Source organism: Mycetomoellerius zeteki, unplaced genomic scaffold (genome assembly GCF_001594055.1).
Source record: "Mycetomoellerius zeteki isolate Tzet28-1 unplaced genomic scaffold, Tzet1.0 scaffold211, whole genome shotgun sequence".
NCBI classification, from domain to species: Eukaryota; Metazoa; Arthropoda; class Insecta; order Hymenoptera; family Formicidae; genus Mycetomoellerius; species Mycetomoellerius zeteki.
The window spans coordinates 495394-513842 of record NW_017257076.1 but is presented as its reverse complement, the minus strand read 5'-3'; the positions used below and the strand labels follow the sequence as shown (position 1 = coordinate 513842).

At 31.0% G+C, this 18449-nt stretch overlaps 1 protein-coding gene and 1 pseudogene across 2 annotated transcripts; one reads left to right on the top strand and one right to left on the bottom strand.

The window, feature by feature from the left end:
- Positions 1–5586: 5586 nt before the first annotated feature.
- LOC108722614 (DNA-directed RNA polymerase II subunit RPB1) lies at positions 5587–11108 on the top strand. Of its 2 annotated transcripts, none has more exons than XM_018447810.1 (5): positions 5587–5838; positions 8379–9257; positions 9790–9904; positions 10438–10579; positions 10720–11108. In XM_018447810.1, exons 1-5 carry the CDS (start codon positions 5748–5750, stop codon positions 10906–10908), a joined length of 1416 nt encoding a protein of 471 aa, XP_018303312.1. In that variant the 5' UTR covers positions 5587–5747; the 3' UTR covers positions 10909–11108. The 2 variants fall into 2 exon arrangements, with proteins under 2 accessions (XP_018303312.1, XP_018303313.1); XM_018447811.1 differs by having other exon boundaries at positions 5588–5838; positions 10669–10802.
- Positions 11109–11380: 272 nt separating this feature from the next.
- Positions 11381–14467, bottom strand: LOC108722594 (uncharacterized; annotated as a pseudogene).
- Between the last annotated feature and the right edge of the window lie 3982 nt (positions 14468–18449).

Genomic DNA, 18449 nt, shown 5'->3' with positions numbered 1-18449 from the left:
ATGAGATATGCGGCAAAAATACAAGATTTCAAAAAGTTGATTTTTTTAATATGAAAAATAAATATTTCGGATTTCTCTCTAATATTTTTTTCATAGTAGTAGACAGTACAAAGTTTTTACTGATATAGTTCGTTTACTATAAACATAATAAATAATACTTAATAAATTAAGTTTTTGATAGATGCGGCATATACCGGTATATACCGGAGTTACTCTATATTATATGATATAAGGATATTCTTCCATAAGCGTATGTTAATAGAAATCCCTTTTGATGTAAATTATTTTGTGTTTGTAATACTTTGCCTGTACAGAAATGAACAATCGTGCGAATTTTCAATTGTTCGAATGCCATTTAAACAATTATGTTATAATATCAAATTATTTCAGTATTAAAAAATGTTAAATAATTAATTTGTCATACACACACACACCTATTTTATATTGAATAATTTATTATACCAAAACTGGTTAGAGTCATATAATACTTAGGAAAAATACATATTTATATAATAAAATATATATTAGCTGTTACCTGTTATCCCTTGCACAGTGAGGAACATTGCCAATAATACAAAACGCTTCATGATTTCACTTGATGAATAAAATTTCTTGAACCGCAAATAAGTAGAAGCAAACGCTTAAGAAGACGAACCTTTCTAAATTTTCTTAGGTACTCTCAACTTATATATAGTCAGAAAAATATATATCTCGTACTATCAAGTAAAGCTAGTAAACCTTAGTATCAGCTCTAGACACTTGGTCTATGTTAATGATCCTTCGTTATTTCTGTGTATACGGGGTGTCCGAGAAGTTTTGACAAAGCGCTCGTGTGTAAATAGAGCGGATTAAACTGAATGGAAGTACTTCACCATTTTGCAATTTGTTTTTAGTTACCCATTGAGCAGAATGTCTAAAATCAATGCATAAAACAATTTTAAGATACTTTTAAGAGTTCTTTGAGAAATATCTTTTAATAGATATTTCATGAAGAACTCTGAAAGAAATTTTAAAGATGTTTTATGCGTCGATTTTTTCAGCTTATTCGATAATCTTTAGAATATCTTGTTCACTATTGCGAAAATTTTGCAAATTGGTAAAGGACTTTTCGACTCATTGTGTCAGTTTAGTCCGCTCTATCTATGCATGATCACTTTGTCATAACTTACCGAACACCCTGTATACAGTATTTCTGTATGCTTCACGGCGCATTCTACTGTAAAAATTTGATAATAAGCCAAAGCATTATCTTCTAAAAGTTCAAAAAGTATTAAGCGTTGTTTTATCGGAATTCCTGAAGACTTGTAAGAATTTTAGCTTTTGAAAAATTTTTAAGTACAATGGAAAAACAAATATATAGTAATTCTCTGTTGTTTATCTGCAATAGGTATAAGTATGCCTTATGAATTATATGTATAATATTGAAAAGTGTACAAATCTATTATGAAACGTCTTGCTTAATGAAACTCGCACTTTTCGTAAACATTCGTTTCTGCTAACAGCGGATATCCGGGAAAAAAATTATAATGCATTTAAATTCTTTGATGTAATCTTCGATTATATTATACGCGAATTCGCTTCTTAGATCGATTGTTTGTATTCGAGTATATCTAAAAGAAATAGTTACGCGTTATATGACTTATTTAAATATTAATCATTATCTTTTTTTTTTTAATAGCTATACATGCTGAGGTCAATAGTCTTTAAAAGAAGAATGTCACGTCTTTTAATCATTAATAATGCATAACGAGTCATAAAATCTAGAAGGCTACACGAAATACCTGTCGAATCAGATGATTAAACAAGGTTAAACACATTTAAACACGTTAAAAAAAGGTCAGATATAAAGTCTAAGTTATTTCGCGAAATGCAATATTTCTGCTCATTTTTTGTGCTTTAGATTATAATTAACGGAAGTCACTGTTGATATAAATATTTATTCTACATTTTTGGAGAATATTCTTTATTTAATAACTATATATATTCTTATACATATAAATTGGTACAGCATTTTTTCTGCTGTTTAATATCTCGTAATTTATAAACACAGATTGGTTCGACTTGTTACAATTAATTAAAAGTATTTTATAATTTTTATTTTTAAAAAAGAATGGATATATCGATATTTTTCAATTAATAAATTATTTAATTAGATAAAAATTTTATTCTGCGAAAATATTTTATATATGTCATACAGTTTTAAAAAATTTTGCATAGATAAGGGATCAACATATACAATATACCTATAAAATATGTGTACACTTGGCTATAGTGGTCATTCTTGCTTTATTCGAAGACGGAGCATGGTATCTTACTTTCGAAAACAATAGGGCGGTCAGGAAGGAGCAAAGCAGCTGTCAGAGTATTGCGTAGAAGATTATCAAGTTCCGCGATGGGTATTTCCCAAACAGCCGCGTCATTCGATTATTTGAAAGAAAAAAAAGTTTGCCTAGAGAGAAAGAGAAAGAGCAAGATTATGACTGTTATGAGCAATTGATGCTGGGAAAGATTTTGGATATTTCGGTCATTGAGAACTCAAAAATGTCAAAGATAAGTTCTTGGATGACTTATGCCCAATTTTTTCATTTCCAGATAAGTTGCGAATAACCTTATACAGGAGATATCCGTTATAACCTGGGAGATATCTTTTGGATAAAGTTATCTAGAGGTGAAGAAATTAGGCATTAATGATATTCGTTCAAGACTTTTTACGGTAGAATATCAAGCGATAACAAAATTAAACTAAAAATTACTTTACAATTGGAATGTCATTATTAAGTGATTAACTTTTATGTTGAAAGATAAATGGAAAAGAAAATATATACATTATCGTTTTTTGAAAACAAAAAATAAATTTACAGCGTTGTATAGAGAAATGTGTCTGGTTTTATATGTAAATGTAATCGTGTAAACAAAAATACAAATTTCTTTACGACACGAATATAATATTTGCTCATTCTTATATATTGCACATATTTTTAAAATGATGAGAAAATTATGAAAAAATTACAGATTATTCTAAATCGCATTTAAAAGTAATATAACAAATTTTTTTAGTAACAGTGTACTGTCTGGGTCATAAGTTATTTTAATCTGCTATTATTTAATCTAAAGTTATTTTAATGTGCTGTAATAGAAATGTATATAAAATGTATCATAAAGTAAATTAGAAAAATCTCTCAATTTTTTAATGTAAGTATTTTAGGTATTCAAGATTATTTATGTAAAGTTATATTGCGATGGATTATATAGTTCTTCAGTAAATGAAATACTTATTTGTTCTAAGTCTTTGAAACTAATCAATGAATTGGAATGAGACTTTATATAAGTTATTTTGAAAACTTAAAATACTTATAACTCAACTTATAAAAAAAATTTAGATTTTTGTTATCATTTCTTAATTTTAGTTCATAATAATAAAAATAATAACAAATAAAATAAATAAACTATAAAAATGTGTTGTTCAATAAAAACAGAACGTTATAAACACAACTTTGATATGTATATAGTTTGTTTAAAGTATAAATATTAACACATTTGTAAAACTAGGTATTATACATCCTTAACATCGATTCCTTAACATTTTTTGGTGCATCATTTTTCACCGAAATGGAATATTTTTATCGCTCATTTAGAAAATATGTGCGTTTGAGTTTAGTCACGTCGCTTCGTGACTAAACGTGCAACAATATCATGAGGCGGTGCATCGTGTTAAGACATTTTACTTATGCTGATCATAATTTGTTTGAATGAAATATTACTGCGCATAGAAGTTCCGCGAATGCAACTGAAAGGGTACTAATTTGTTAGCTGCTAGCCGATAATCAATCGTTTGTAGGATTACTCTGATCGATTAATTGGAAAATACGCGTTCAAGCTTCGGGCGCGGGTTTAAGGGGGCCAGAGAACGATGGAGTAATCATTAATATCCTGGATCGATTATCAGTCTAACAGGATGTGGAAACCAGCCGCGATCGTCTAGTGACAGGCCATTATTATTTATAAACAATTACACGCAAATTGACGCTATTAATGACGATACTGGGTGAAATATTGACTACTGAAAAAATTATGATTGATGGCAATGAAAGTATATACAGTATTGGATTTTGCAATTAAAGGAAGCTAAAGTTACTCGTAATCAGATTATCAGAAGTGATAGGTCACGAAGAAATATTCTTATATCTCAAAGAGATATTAGAGATATTTTAAGCAGCAATGCTTACTGTCTAACAATAAGTCTCGATACTATCTAATGTGTTTTCTTTCAATCATAAGTACTAAGGAATAAATTGAAAAACATATTGATTATTTCGATTAGTATTAATAGCGTTCGGAATATACATAATTGAAAATTAAAACCTTTCCGGGATAGATTACGTGTCGAAACATGTACATTTGTTTAGAAAGGATCAGAAGGGATTTAAAAAATTAAGAAATTATAAAAAATCAAATTAAAGAAAAGTATAATTCTATTCAAGTAATTCATAAATATTGTAAAAGCGAATATATATTCTCATCTGTAACGATGAAACAAATATCTACATAAATATGTATATCAGTTAAACATGTAGAAAATACTTCGTTTTTCTTTCAACTTGTTGCAATTTCATATATGGACACGATAACTTGAATCTCATAAATGCAAGTGCTTACTAAAATCTCGCGTGAATGAAAAACTATAATTAACGCTCTGGCTTCTCGATATGGAAAAATCCTTTACAATCTTGACTGTACTATTTCGATATTGAATATATCCTACGATTATAATCAATGATCAAAAGAAGACGTTTCCACCGTCCGTGATTATTTCCTACTTACGCTGCTATTATCGCAGGGTTATCGTGGTGCAAGTTATAGAAATGAAATCATGTGTTTTTCCCAAATAAAAACAACATAACAAGAATTGGGATGGTATGATATAAAGAGCAAACTCACTGTCAAGGTCTGAACGATTCTATTCTATTAAAACGAACGCAGAATAATCGTGGAACAAAGAAATATTAATTCAGCTCGATTTTGCTTTCTAAGTAAATTTATAATATGAAATCTCGACATATTTATAAAAAATGTTACTTTATTTAAAAACAGTAAATAAATTTTTTTATAACAATTCATAGATTTATATAGAAATTACAGTTATTGCAAACTGCAAGACGGGAAAAATGTTTAATTTTTATTTTTTATAAATGAAATGTATTTTATAATCCATTTGTTTAAATCAAAAACTATAATACTGAAAATTTTAGCACAAAAATAAAATAGTAAATAATTTAAAGTCATTAATGTTGGTGCAATTATAACTCAATACAATAGTGAAATCGAATTTTATTCGTAAATTTTTATTGTAATAACGCTATAAATGAAATTGCGGCACGTAGCAATCTTGCAACAAATGCCAATAAAATTTTGCAAATCCACGTCTGGATAATCCACGTTTCGCGCGTGACGTTTATCAATAATATGACGTAAAATTTCTTTTGAAGTTTTCATGAACGTAAGATCGCAAGGAAAAGTGCTAGGAGGTAATGAAGTGCTAATACGAGTTGATGCTATATAAGATGATCGCAGCACCATCTGAGTCAGTCATTCTTTTGCAGACTGCGGCAACATCAGGATCATTCGGTCTTTACGCGATAAAGTAGTGATACATAAATAATAAGCAATAATATACGTAAGAATTATTATTTCTTGGTTTTTCCGCGTTAACTTACGTACACCGACTGATCGACGATATCATCAGAAAAATGGATAATAAGATCTTCGCATTGTTCGCTTTGGTTGCTGTCCTAGGATCCTTTACGGAAGCTCGATCCGCTTTTGGTTATCCTTACGGATGTGAGTAAGCGATCTTGAGGCTCCTTTTTCTCATTCATGAGCGAGTTTAACAGTTTTGTTTACTAATGTGATACTGTATGTTTGAACGCACCAAATATTTTGACATCAATTGTTTTCCGCAATTAAGATTCACATTTGGATTGCAATTATAATGTTAAAGTTTATTTTTGTATGAGAAAATCTTCTTTTTTACATTTTTTTTTATTACAAATGTTTGCTACTAGATTCAATGTACTAATTTATGAAAACAAGATGGGAAGATAAATTACGTACTAGAAATTAATTATATTCATCGTAATTAAAAAGAAATCATGAGTTCGATGCATAATAACATTTTTTTCTCCCATCTTCAATCACTTTTATCAGATAATCTTTTTAGTGTTTTGTGCAATGTGTGACATAATATGTAAATGATCTATCGATCGAGCTAATTCTGCAATGTTAATTGTTAACGAAATAAAATTATTAAAAAAAGAATTGCTTGTTGCTACGTACATCAAGGTTGATAAAAATTAAAGCTAGTATTAAAGCTAGTTGATAAAAATTAAAGCTAGTATTAAGTTATATAACAACAACGTTGTGCATTTAACCAGAAATAGCTGACGGTGCGCGGGTATTTCAGGATAATTGCGAGAGTAGCAAACGCAGCAAAATTCCACGACGAATTCGATGTATAAATGATTTCATGATTTTAATCAATGCCAAAGGGGAAGTCTGCTGTCAGGCTGTTAGCATTCTCTTTCTGAACGTAAACGTTCAGAAATTGTACGATTGTAGATAGAGATATTTCGAAAAATGAATAACTCAAGATAATCTTTTATTTATGACATTAATTATTTTGCTATAAATATTGTTACTAATCTTTACCAAAAATCTTTTTTTATTTCATAACTCATCATTAAATCACTAAACAAGCTTTTTTCAGTTTATGATTTGAAATTATTTACGATTTATGGTAATTGTGCAAATTGTTAAATGTTAATTTGCGTGAGGCAATTTATACATTTAATTTCTTTCCCTTTTCTTTAAGATTATCCATTAATAGTAACAATATTTTTTATTTATAAATAACGATATAATATAGATTTCAGCCATCATTATTATATCTGGTTTTTATTATACACGCCTTAAACGTCTATGTTATTCTCAATATTTTATTCTTGATTAATTATAATTATCATAATATTTAGATATATGACAGAAAATTAGAAAAAGAAAATAATAATACGTGTATTATACATAATTTTATTTGACGCAACAAAATTATCCGCGCCGATTGTTTCGTGAAAATGAAATGTAGAAACATAGAAGATTATTGCATTAATATCATTAATGATACGCGTCATTAAATCGTCGATTGCTAAGAGCATGAACGATATTAATCGTGATAACCAAGATTGATGTTCATCTGTGCAATCATGCGTTTTCCGTGATACAGCATGCTCGTCTGCGCATATAAACACATGTGTAACTGCTCACACAACTGCTAGCCAAATGAAGATAATTTGACGCCTGTAGACCGTGACCTCATTCCGTTCTTCACCTTGACTCATGAGAAGACTTTCTTTTTCATTATCTTCTTATATTTTCTCTTTTTCGTTTTCTTGTCTCGTGCATAACACGCTATTGCTATCATATTGATACGACGCTAATTGACTTATCAAAATGTGCCTGCTTTTCTGTAAATAGGTGAAATTTATCAGTGAAATATATTTTCTAATATAAAATGGAAATTTACAATATATAATATGTGTGCATTTGTAGTAATAAGATAATTAAATAATAGAAAGGTAAGTTAAAAAAGAGTTTTAATTTAAATACAATATCTACTAATAAATAAGATGAAATGGTGAGATGAAGCAATATCAATGGTTTTAAACATCACAATATTATCAAAAAAGAAATGTTATAGGTACGTGATTTATCAAATTAACGTGACTGTATAACTTCAATATTATCGCGGTTAATGTCACGTATCACATGTTTGTTAAGTTATTATTAATTTTTATCTAATTAAGCTGAAGATGAGTCAGTGATAAAAATAATTTGTTTTTTTAATAATTTGATAGATTGATGGTTTTCATTATAAATAGTTCAAATTCTGGATTTAAATCAAGATTTTAATTGTCGTATATTTTATATGAGTGATTTTTAAATGTTTCCCGAATATTAGTATCTGCTTATAAAATACTACATGTATATGTATACCATTTAAATCTGAGCGCACATCACATTATCTTTATTAAACATTACTATTTACGCAATATTGTGATTAGTAACACATCTATTAAATGTTATCTATTATCTATTACATTAAGCATTATTATACGCATATTGTAATTGTGTGAGTGTGACTAGTAATATTTCTAGTACATAATTATGTGTCTCTGGTGATGGAATTTCAAGATATGCTCATAAGACATGTTGCAACTAACAATGCTTTTTCAATTAGTAGCTGAGAATTATCAACAAAACGAGTTTCAGCTAAAGTAACAACAATCGATAAAAAATTGCTCTTCTGTTTCCGTTTCTTTTTGAAGCTGGAGGACAACACGTCGACAGATCGTTCGCCATGATGTCTAGAGTGAAGCGAGAAATTGACGATTCGAATGGTGAGAGTACCACCAAACCTACTACCAGTCAAGCAACTACAACAACCTCCTCGACAACAGATTCCACAACATCACTATCATCGACCACACCATCATCAACTACACCATCATCGACTACACCTCCAACGTCGCCTACCACCCCATCTACTGAACCAACTACTACACCCACCACTACCACAGAGGCGACGTCTCCTACGACTACTCCGACCTCCACTTCTGCCAGTACTCCCACATCTACTTCCACTACTCCAACAACTCCATCCACTACGCCTAGTACAACTCCAGAAAGTACGAAACCGACGTCCGAGAAACCGAACATTCAGCCACGTTCGAATGTCGACGAACCTGAAGGCTCGACTAAGAAACCTGAACCTAAGAATGAAGCACCAACTCCTGGACCATTTGGTGCTCCCGGATTCGGACCCGGATTCGGATCCGGTTTCGGACCTGGATTCGGACCCGGATTCGGATCTGGCGGTTATGATTCAGGTTTCGATCCCTATTCTGGATTCAACTCTATACCAAGTTATAACCCGAACTATGCATGGACCGGTACAAACAACGGGCCCGGATTCGCATCCGCAGGCGCGTCCGCTGGAAGTTTTGGATATCCAGGATATCAGGGATATCCAATGGGATTTCCCACGGCGGCTTCACCGACGGGATTTCCGACCCCGTCTTTCGGTAGTCGAGGAGGATTTCAAGATAATTTACCAAATCCGGATAATCCACCAAATAAGGATGCCTCACCGAGCAAGGATATCTCACCGAACAAGAATAATCAGAACGGATTCAATTTCGGCGGAGGTACGAGCATGAACCCAAAAATGCAAGGACGAAGATTGACTCCGAATTTTGGAGGATAATGAATGAATTGGGGTTGCATGCTGTGGTTTGGACATTTCTCGGTGTTTGTAAAAGATCGGCAAAAGATTGAAACCAATTGGATATCAAAGAAGAGACATCAGAATTACGTATCTCGAAATTTGTTCGACGAAATCGTGCTGATGTTCTTTTAAAAATGCATGATAGTCTGTCGAACGTAATTGGATCTTATACTATATAAAGCGACTCACGTCGTGACAATAATTTTCGACATTTATTTATTTATTAATTTATATTATATTCGCGTGCGTTTGTACATTTATATTATTTATTTATATATTTATTTACTTGTATGTGTTTATGTATTTATTTATTTATTTGTTAGGTATACTTTTACTTAGATAGTCTATATTAACTTATATGATTTATAAGTAAATGTAATCGCATGTATATATGCATGATTTTTATAATATGTCGTTATTTGTACCTTATCGTGCACTGTATTTTTTCGCAGATCCGTATAACCCAGGACCCGGATTCTTTTACCCAGGGCAATTTCCTAGCTTTAATGATCCTTCTTTTAATATGATCAAACAAATTCAGGCGCAGATCGAGGCACAACATAAGGCGTAAGTCTTCGAGTAATATAAATTGCAAATGGTCGAAGCATAAAATTAATTTGAGTGAAATTCCTTGAAATTATATTTATGAAATCATTTGTATTTACACAATTTCAATATCGTTTTAACGTTTAACATCAGAGAAATCTTTCAAGTCTGTCATTTAATTAATAAAATAGATCTCTCTCTAAATATATAAATTCTAGATTATTTTTATCAATAAGTGTGTATATTATTATAAGTACATTTTTAAAATATTGAAGTTTTTTTTTTAAAGTAAAACTTTTTATATATAAAATTGGATAATTAAAACAGCATTGTCCCTATGATTAATTACTGTAACATTTTGTATTATTTGCTCTTTTGGTGATGTTTCTTCCCTTGTCATTTCGTTTTAGGAATTGTCTACTTTCTTATCACGAAGATCAAGGAGAAGCATTCAATGTTTTGTATCTAATATTTAAAATTTGTTTAATGTGATTGCAAATTGTCATTCATACAATTTCTAAAGTATATTGTAAATAAGAATTTATATTGTACAGCAACATGGAGCTCCACAATCGTTTGCTCAATGAAGCTGCTAATTACGATGACAAAAATTATGGTGGCGGCGTACCTCAGGTTTCGAGTGCCAGCATTGGTTTAGGCCCATATGGTGGTTTTCGATCTGGCCAAATCAGTCCCGTGAGTTTTACGTTTTTTTATGAGTTATCGCACGCAAAAAGCAATACAAAAATTGTCCAGTTAATATGCTTCATTTTGCACACAATCAGATTCCAGTCTACTCAATATAGTGTTTATTACCGGCGATCTATCCGTCATAGGCTTCTCCAGGAATAGAGTCCAGATTTGCTGATGATCTTCCTCCGCCATCGGGTAACAACTATGGAGTATTCTCTAGTTCGAGCTCCTCCAGTATGACCGGTCCGGATGGCAGGCCGATTAACCATAAGTCTTCCATTACTGGCGTTAATGATAATGGAAAAATTTCTTATCGTACTCTATATGATTAATTAAATTACGTTCTTAATCGTATCTATGTTTGTAATCATTAATTTACTATCATGTACTGTATAGAACGTACCATGATAATGATAAAGTTTTATAATTCAAAATTGTTGTTGTTACAAAGTAAGAGTGTACCATAAAATTCTCGAAACTCAGGCTCAAATATTTCCTTAAGATTACCACACAAATACTCAAATTTCTCTTAGAACTAAAATTCTTTCTTAAAAGTTATAACTTTTATATGTGATTTTCTATAATTGTTAATAACTTGATTCTTTGATTATCCGTTCGCGAGCAAGAATTATTGCGATATACACATTTAAAAATCTTCATAAGATCTTTATGTGAGTGTTATTTTCTACTCAAGTAATACTGAGTAAATGTAACACTTTTGATGACTATTCTGCATTTAATTATTACATTTATATATTTAAATATATTCATATTATTGTATCTACTATGCATAAATTAAACTCTTGACGCTTTTATATTGATTTCTTAATTTTATTATGTGATCATTAAAGTGCTTTTAATAACATGATTATAGTAACATTTACATCATTAAAGTTTTACAATTTAATAAATGTAATAATTTTATTTGTCGTCGCTGGGTTTGGTCTTACTAAGTGGTGGTTCAATTTTATCATCCACTATGGATCTATCTCGTGTCTATGTTTTATGACCCCGAAATCTCACGTTACCATGATTTCCAAAATGAGAATTCCAATACATTTGTGGCTGTCGAAAAGTTCGTCCATGCCAGGGCTCATCATATCCATGATAATTAGATTGAATCTGTTAGGGTAGAAGAAGAGCACATTTTTAAGATATTGAAATATTACACACACACACACACACACACACACAAGAAATTTTTTAAACTCACTTTAGATGGTTTATATAGTTGTAATAAACTGTTAAGGAGATAAAATTCTATATTTTTATGTACTATTATTTAAAAAATATTTAAAGAAATATATAAACATCTATAATATATAAAACATACACAATATTCAAATATATAGCATGTAGAATTGTAAATAAAATTCTACCTAAAATCTATACATAATTATAGATCATCGAAAGTGAGCTTTAATTATTGTAATATTGACTCTCATGCATTAAATCTCATATAGTGGAACAAACGAACTTTTTTCTCACCTGTGGAATGTTATTAAAATATAAATGCGCATCTATTGAACGTGGCGAATTTATTGAATGAAAAATTGGTCGCTTATCATAGTCCTTACTGACACCTCGAAAACCATTGATTACTGGAATATCATCGAACTTAACATTCGGTTTTTCTTTCGTGATAATGCTGAAGTGCACTTCGGTGACGATATTTCCTTTTTCGTCTGATTTCGAGGAAATGGACACGTTACATATACCGTATTTGCAAGAATTTTCATTTAGTATACTATCATTACTGTTTACAACGACTTGAATATTATTGATTATTTTTGGTTGTTTCGCTGAATCTTCCTACAAAAAATACAATTTAATTATCGCATTACCTTAAAAGAGCTGCAATAGTTTTTAACGCCAATATATTATATGGTTAATAACTTTCTAATAATAACGTAATAATTGAAATGAAATAATTAATTAATTTTCATAGGTCGAAGTTCTGTAAAATTCCTTAATACAGAAGGAAAATTATTTAATGCCGTTTCTATTCAATTTAGATTAACTTTAATCTCAGTTTAACTTACTCAATTAGAAAAAGATAAAGAATTAGTTAAACAGAGATTAAAATTAAACTTTAGTAAAAATAAGTATAAGCGCGTCAAATATTAAATAAACATAGAAAATAGTGGAAATACAAAATTATTAAATTAATTTGATAATAGTAAATGTTCTAATATTTATGGTACGTATTAGTATTTTAAACAAACTTGATGGTGAATTTTCTACTTATAAATTTTATATGAACTCGATATCTCTCTCTCTCTCTCTCTCTCTCTCTCTCTCATGAGTGTTTAAGATATAAATTTAATACTAATATATAAATTTGAAATAATTTGGGATACATTCCGAATGTATGCATTATAATATGCATTATATTACAAATGTTTCATAACTGGTTATTTGAGAAAGCTATAATGTTGCGAAATTGATATTAATTGCTGATTTGATATTAATAGCTCTACATTTGATAAAATTAAAAGATGAATAGGTTATGCGATCAATTGAATGAAAATTCTCTGCTTAAATTAAATTGAATTGAATGCTTTAATTTTTAATCATTATATTAAGTATTGTATTATTCATATATAAATTAAATTATACAGGGTGTTTGAAAAGTAATGAAAAATCTTTCGCATAGGGGCAGAATGGACTAAACTGAGAAGAAAAGTCGTCTACCATTTTACAATTTTCGCAATAGTTAATAAGATATTAATTACTAAAAATTGTCGAAAATTGGTCTTCAATAATTTTTTACTCAAATACTATCAACTTTACAGAAAAACTGAAAGAGACAAAAATTAATAGTATTTGAGTTAATAGTATTTGATAAAAAATTATTGAAGATAAAAGTTGATAGTATTTGAGTTAATAGTATTTGATAAAAAATTATTGAAGACAAATTTTCGACAATTTTAGTAATTAATATCTTATTAACTATTGTGAAAATTGTAAAATGGTGGAGGACTTTTCTTCTCAGTTTAGTCCATTCTGCCCCTATGCGAAAGATTTTTTATTACTTTCCAAACACTCTGTATATAAATATAATTTTACAATTATTTTTAATTGCATAATTTATTATTTGTTTTATTTTATGAATATGGAAGCTTTAAAGCAACTACTTTATAACATTCGCATTTTCTTGAAGAACTAACAGTTATGATGCACAAATGTCTAAAAAATCCACATGCTACAAATATATAAAAAATGAGCGCAATTATAATACAGTATTTATATTGTTTTGTACAAAACTCAACTCGTAACTGACGAGAGACTACATTATTATTTTTTTATAATATCTATTACTCACATGCCATGTATAGATCCTACTTTTTCTTGCTTCTTTTACGAACTCATTTCCCTGACGCCAGATTAATGTCGATGGGTTAGATGCACGCAAAATTGATTCCGGTGGATTAGCAGATTTCTGTGAATTTAAGATCGTGAAGGTCGGATTATCTAATGTTTCTTTATTTTCGTTGGAATCCAAATCGATTTTTGACGAAACTTTAATACTCATGCCAAAATTGTTAAAAATCATAATCATGAAATAACCAGTGAGAATTATTCTCGTTTGCATTTTCATTGTTCGTTTTGCGAATACACTGAGGATACTGATTTTTCATAAAATATTTGTATTACGCTGCATATTGTTTCAAAGAAGGGATAAATAGTCATAGCGGATGTATATACAGTAATGACAATCATTATTGTAGAAAATTGCAATGACCTCCAACTCGTAAAGCGTAACAAAGATGGACTCAAAGAAGCAAGTATGTACTTTTCTTAAAGGATTCGGACCAGTGATTTTAATTGCTTCCTGAGATCGATATCGCAAAATTCATGCTCGTAATATAAATGAACGATCATTATATGTAAATAAGATCGTTAATGGAAAAAAATGACAAATAAGAATTTCACACATTTAATCGATTATATATTCTCGGAAATAAGATACATGTACCTATCTACATAAATTTTTGAGATCAATCGTTACCAATGTATCTTCTAATTAATATTCCAAAAGTGCACGATTTCAAAATATGTGATTAACATTAACATTAAAAACGAAAGTAATCTATTACAACGCTCACTACTTCCTGAAGAGTATACTTACTTTCACGCTGAACAAAGATTCGCGCTGAACAAAGATTGTAATAATGATTCATTGTGAATAGCTTAACGGAGGGTACGATGAATACCCACGAATGACATTATCTCGCGTCTGTTGCGATGAGCAAAGTGTTCGTTCTAAAATGCACCCCGTTATAGTCCGTCGCAGCCAGCACATCAGTACTAAAGTAATTTCAAATCCTGTCACCCTCAACGGGTTGGCTAAATCCAAATGTAAACAAAGAGCGCAAGGGCCTCATTGAGATTCATTAAAACTCTTGTTGCCCCTTTCAGCGCTACGAACTATGACAGTCTTCTCCCCAATCAACTGTCTTTGTTCATAGGGCTTCTTTTATTATCTCAACGTTAAAAAATTTAAAAGTTTACCTTTGCCATTTGATTTAATTGTTTAGTAAAAGCGACGCGAGACCAATTGTGTAATGAATAAATTACAGAGAGAATTCTAATGATGTCATCCTTTCCTGTGCCGTATTTCGTGCCTCACGGAATAATGATTCATCCGTACAGCAGGCGCCAAACGTTCGTGTCGCTGAACATCGCGATCGCGCTTAAATTGTTTGTGCCAAAGATGCAATTATGAAGTGGCGGATCGTCAGGCAACCACGGATATCGCATTACGTAAATATTCTTTGTAAGATTGGTGATTACGATGGCTCACGGACATCACGGTCGCACAATGACGCAGAATCCTCATTAAGGCTCGAGAGTATTCCGTTGTGATTGTGACCGAAGAATAAGTTTATTTCCGAGAAAACAAAATGCGCCGGTGACTAATTTGTATAACCGATTCTCTAAGCTCTGTCGGATTGTCCGTCGTTTTCTCGAGAAATATTCGACGGGGTAACGACTGATGCGACACGACTCTGCTATAAAAACTGTATATCTAAGCGAGTTTTTACGATTCTTGCTGTTCTCGCACAATTAAATCTTACGCGTTTGTCTGCCGAATGTATAAATATATGTCTTTTTTTCACGCATGTTTTTACCAGTTTCCGGCTTTCCAAACATCCTCGACCGATTTCACGAGCAGGTAGCATTTACCGTCAACGAAGCGTAGAAAACGGAGTGCCTAATGTAGCGTGCCTAATCGAGCTTGCACTATTGGGGAATTATCGATGGTACACTCGGAGACGTATCTTGACAGTGTAAATATGTTTGAAATTAATGTTCTGGCGGCCCAATGCTGTTCATTTTCCCACGGAATATGCTTCACGAAGCATCGTTATTCGTAGATGCCGAATAAAGAGTGCATAATAGTGAAAATAAACTATAATATAAATTCGGGAGAAAATTTATAGCTATGAAAGAAGAATTTGAGTAACAGCGCGTCGATATACAATACTTTGATAATATATGCTGATAGTATATTTAAATATTTAATAAATTGTAATATATTTAAATCATGGAATTATTCATAAACGCGGAAAAATATTACAATATATGGTTTAATAATGAATAGAAAAATAAAACCCAATGAAAATAATTATATTTCAATTAAATGATTAATACTGCAGGGCTTATAAAATGTTGAATTTACATATATTATATGTATCTACATATCACACACAATAAATTACTTATACTCATAAAATTATATTGAGACTTATGAATATTGCAATCCTGAAATATTATGGATAATTATTCATTTGAATATAATTTAATTACTCACAGAATATGGCAAAACTTTGTAAAAAGCGACTAAAAATTTTATGTTAATTTTTGCACAATGTCGATCAATTTTTCTTTAGCCATTTATATATGTGATATAATTAAGAAATAATCCATATCTGTTAGTAGAATTGTTATGTATATATTTTAAATTACATTTTTATAATTTATTATCTTTAAATTCTTTTTATAATTATATTATTATTTTATGTATATAACTTATTTATTTGTAATTAAAAGATTATATATTAATAGCATATAAATTTGATGATATATAAATTTAAACATTATATTACGTAAAAATGAAAAAAGTCATGAAAATTCAATAATATTCGTTATTTTAAACGAGACATCCGTGGAGACCGCCGTTAATTTTCTCATCCGACACTAGCACTGTTGCCATACGAATTACAAGACTCGTTTAAGACGTGACATATGGCTTTGACGAACGGTTTCCGAGAAAACAGAAACTCTTTCCGTAACGCGTTTACACCCTTCCTTTCACCACGAGAATATGCTGACCAGAAATAGCTGGGCGGTTTAAAACGATGCTTTATTCTAGAAAGAGTGACATTTACGGCTGTTTTTGTAGTGATGGATCAGTGAGAGGGTGGACGTAGACAAAAGTAACGACGCTGTCATTCTGTATCGTATAGATAGAAATTTATTGGGCTCACGACGCTAACGCCTGTCTGTACAATTATAGTCTCGCGCGCTAACTGCGTTAATTATGTACAAGGGATTCTTTCGTTTAGGCGCGATTCGTATACTCATTGATAACGCGTATGCACTCGACGCAAAAATACATTATGTACAAAAATACAAAAGAGAAAACAGGAGAGAAGGTATTGGCACAGTCGAAATACATTTATGTAGGCAAGCAAAGCGCATATCACATGGCTTAGATTCGCCGTTTCACCATCGGCAGTACAGGTTTCCGAAAATGGCAGTGCACGATGACGTACGTTCACTGGTTTTGGTTATCGCGGGTGACACAGGTCGAACGAGCGGCCTAACACGTGGCGCAACAGTGGGAGTTCAGTCTTAACTTTTACAATATGAATAATTCACGCGATTTCTACATGTACTTATTTACTATACAAGACATCTTAACATGTTAGAAATTAGAAATATACATATATTCCTAAATAACTATTAGAAATATATATACATTTGTGTATGATTAAAATTTTAGAATCTCTTTGTATGAAAATCAACATAACAGTAAAATTTTATTATAAATTTGATTTTGACCGACAGTTACTCTTTAAGCGATTTACTTAATTGCACAGTTTTAAAAAAAAGTAATGTGTGTGTATATACATAGGTATATATATTAGAATTGATAAAAATCATGTTTTAAACATGTTTTAAACATGATAATAATATTCGTTATTTTAAACGAGACATCCGTGGAGACCGCCGTTAATTTTCTCATCCGACACTAGCACTGTTGCCATACGAATTACAAGACTCGTTTAAGACGTGACATATGGCTTTGACGAACGGTTTCCGAGAAAACAGAAACTCTTTCCGTAACGCGTTTACACCCTTCCTTTCACCACGAGAATATGCTGACCAGAAATAGCTGGGCGGTTTAAAACGATGCTTTATTCTAGAAAGAGTGACATTTACGGCTGTTTTTGTAGTGATGGATCAGTGAGAGGGTGGACGTAGACAAAAGTAACGACGCTGTCATTCTGTATCGTATAGATAGAAATTTATTGGGCTCACGACGCTAACGCCTGTCTGTACAATTATAGTCTCGCGCGCTAACTGCGTTAATTATGTACAAGGGATTCTTTCGTTTAGGCGCGATTCGTATACTCATTGATAACGCGTATGCACTCGACGCAAAAATACATTATGTACAAAAATACAAAAGAGAAAACAGGAGAGAAGGTATTGGCACAGTCGAAATACATTTATGTAGGCAAGCAAAGCGCATATCACATGGCTTAGATTCGCCGTTTCACCATCGGCAGTACAGGTTTCCGAAAATGGCAGTGCACGATGACGTACGTTCACTGGTTTTGGTTATCGCGGGTGACACAGG

Coding starts and splice junctions, on each gene's coding strand:
- LOC108722614 (XM_018447810.1), top strand. CDS start 5,748: ATGGATAATAAGATCTTCGCATTGTTCGCTTTGGTTGCTGTCCTAGGA. Junction 5,839..8,378: donor TTTTGGTTATCCTTACGGAT/GTGAGTAAGCGA, acceptor TTCTTTTTGAAG/CTGGAGGACAACACGTCGAC. Junction 9,905..10,437: donor ATCGAGGCACAACATAAGGC/GTAAGTCTTCGA, acceptor TATATTGTACAG/CAACATGGAGCTCCACAATC.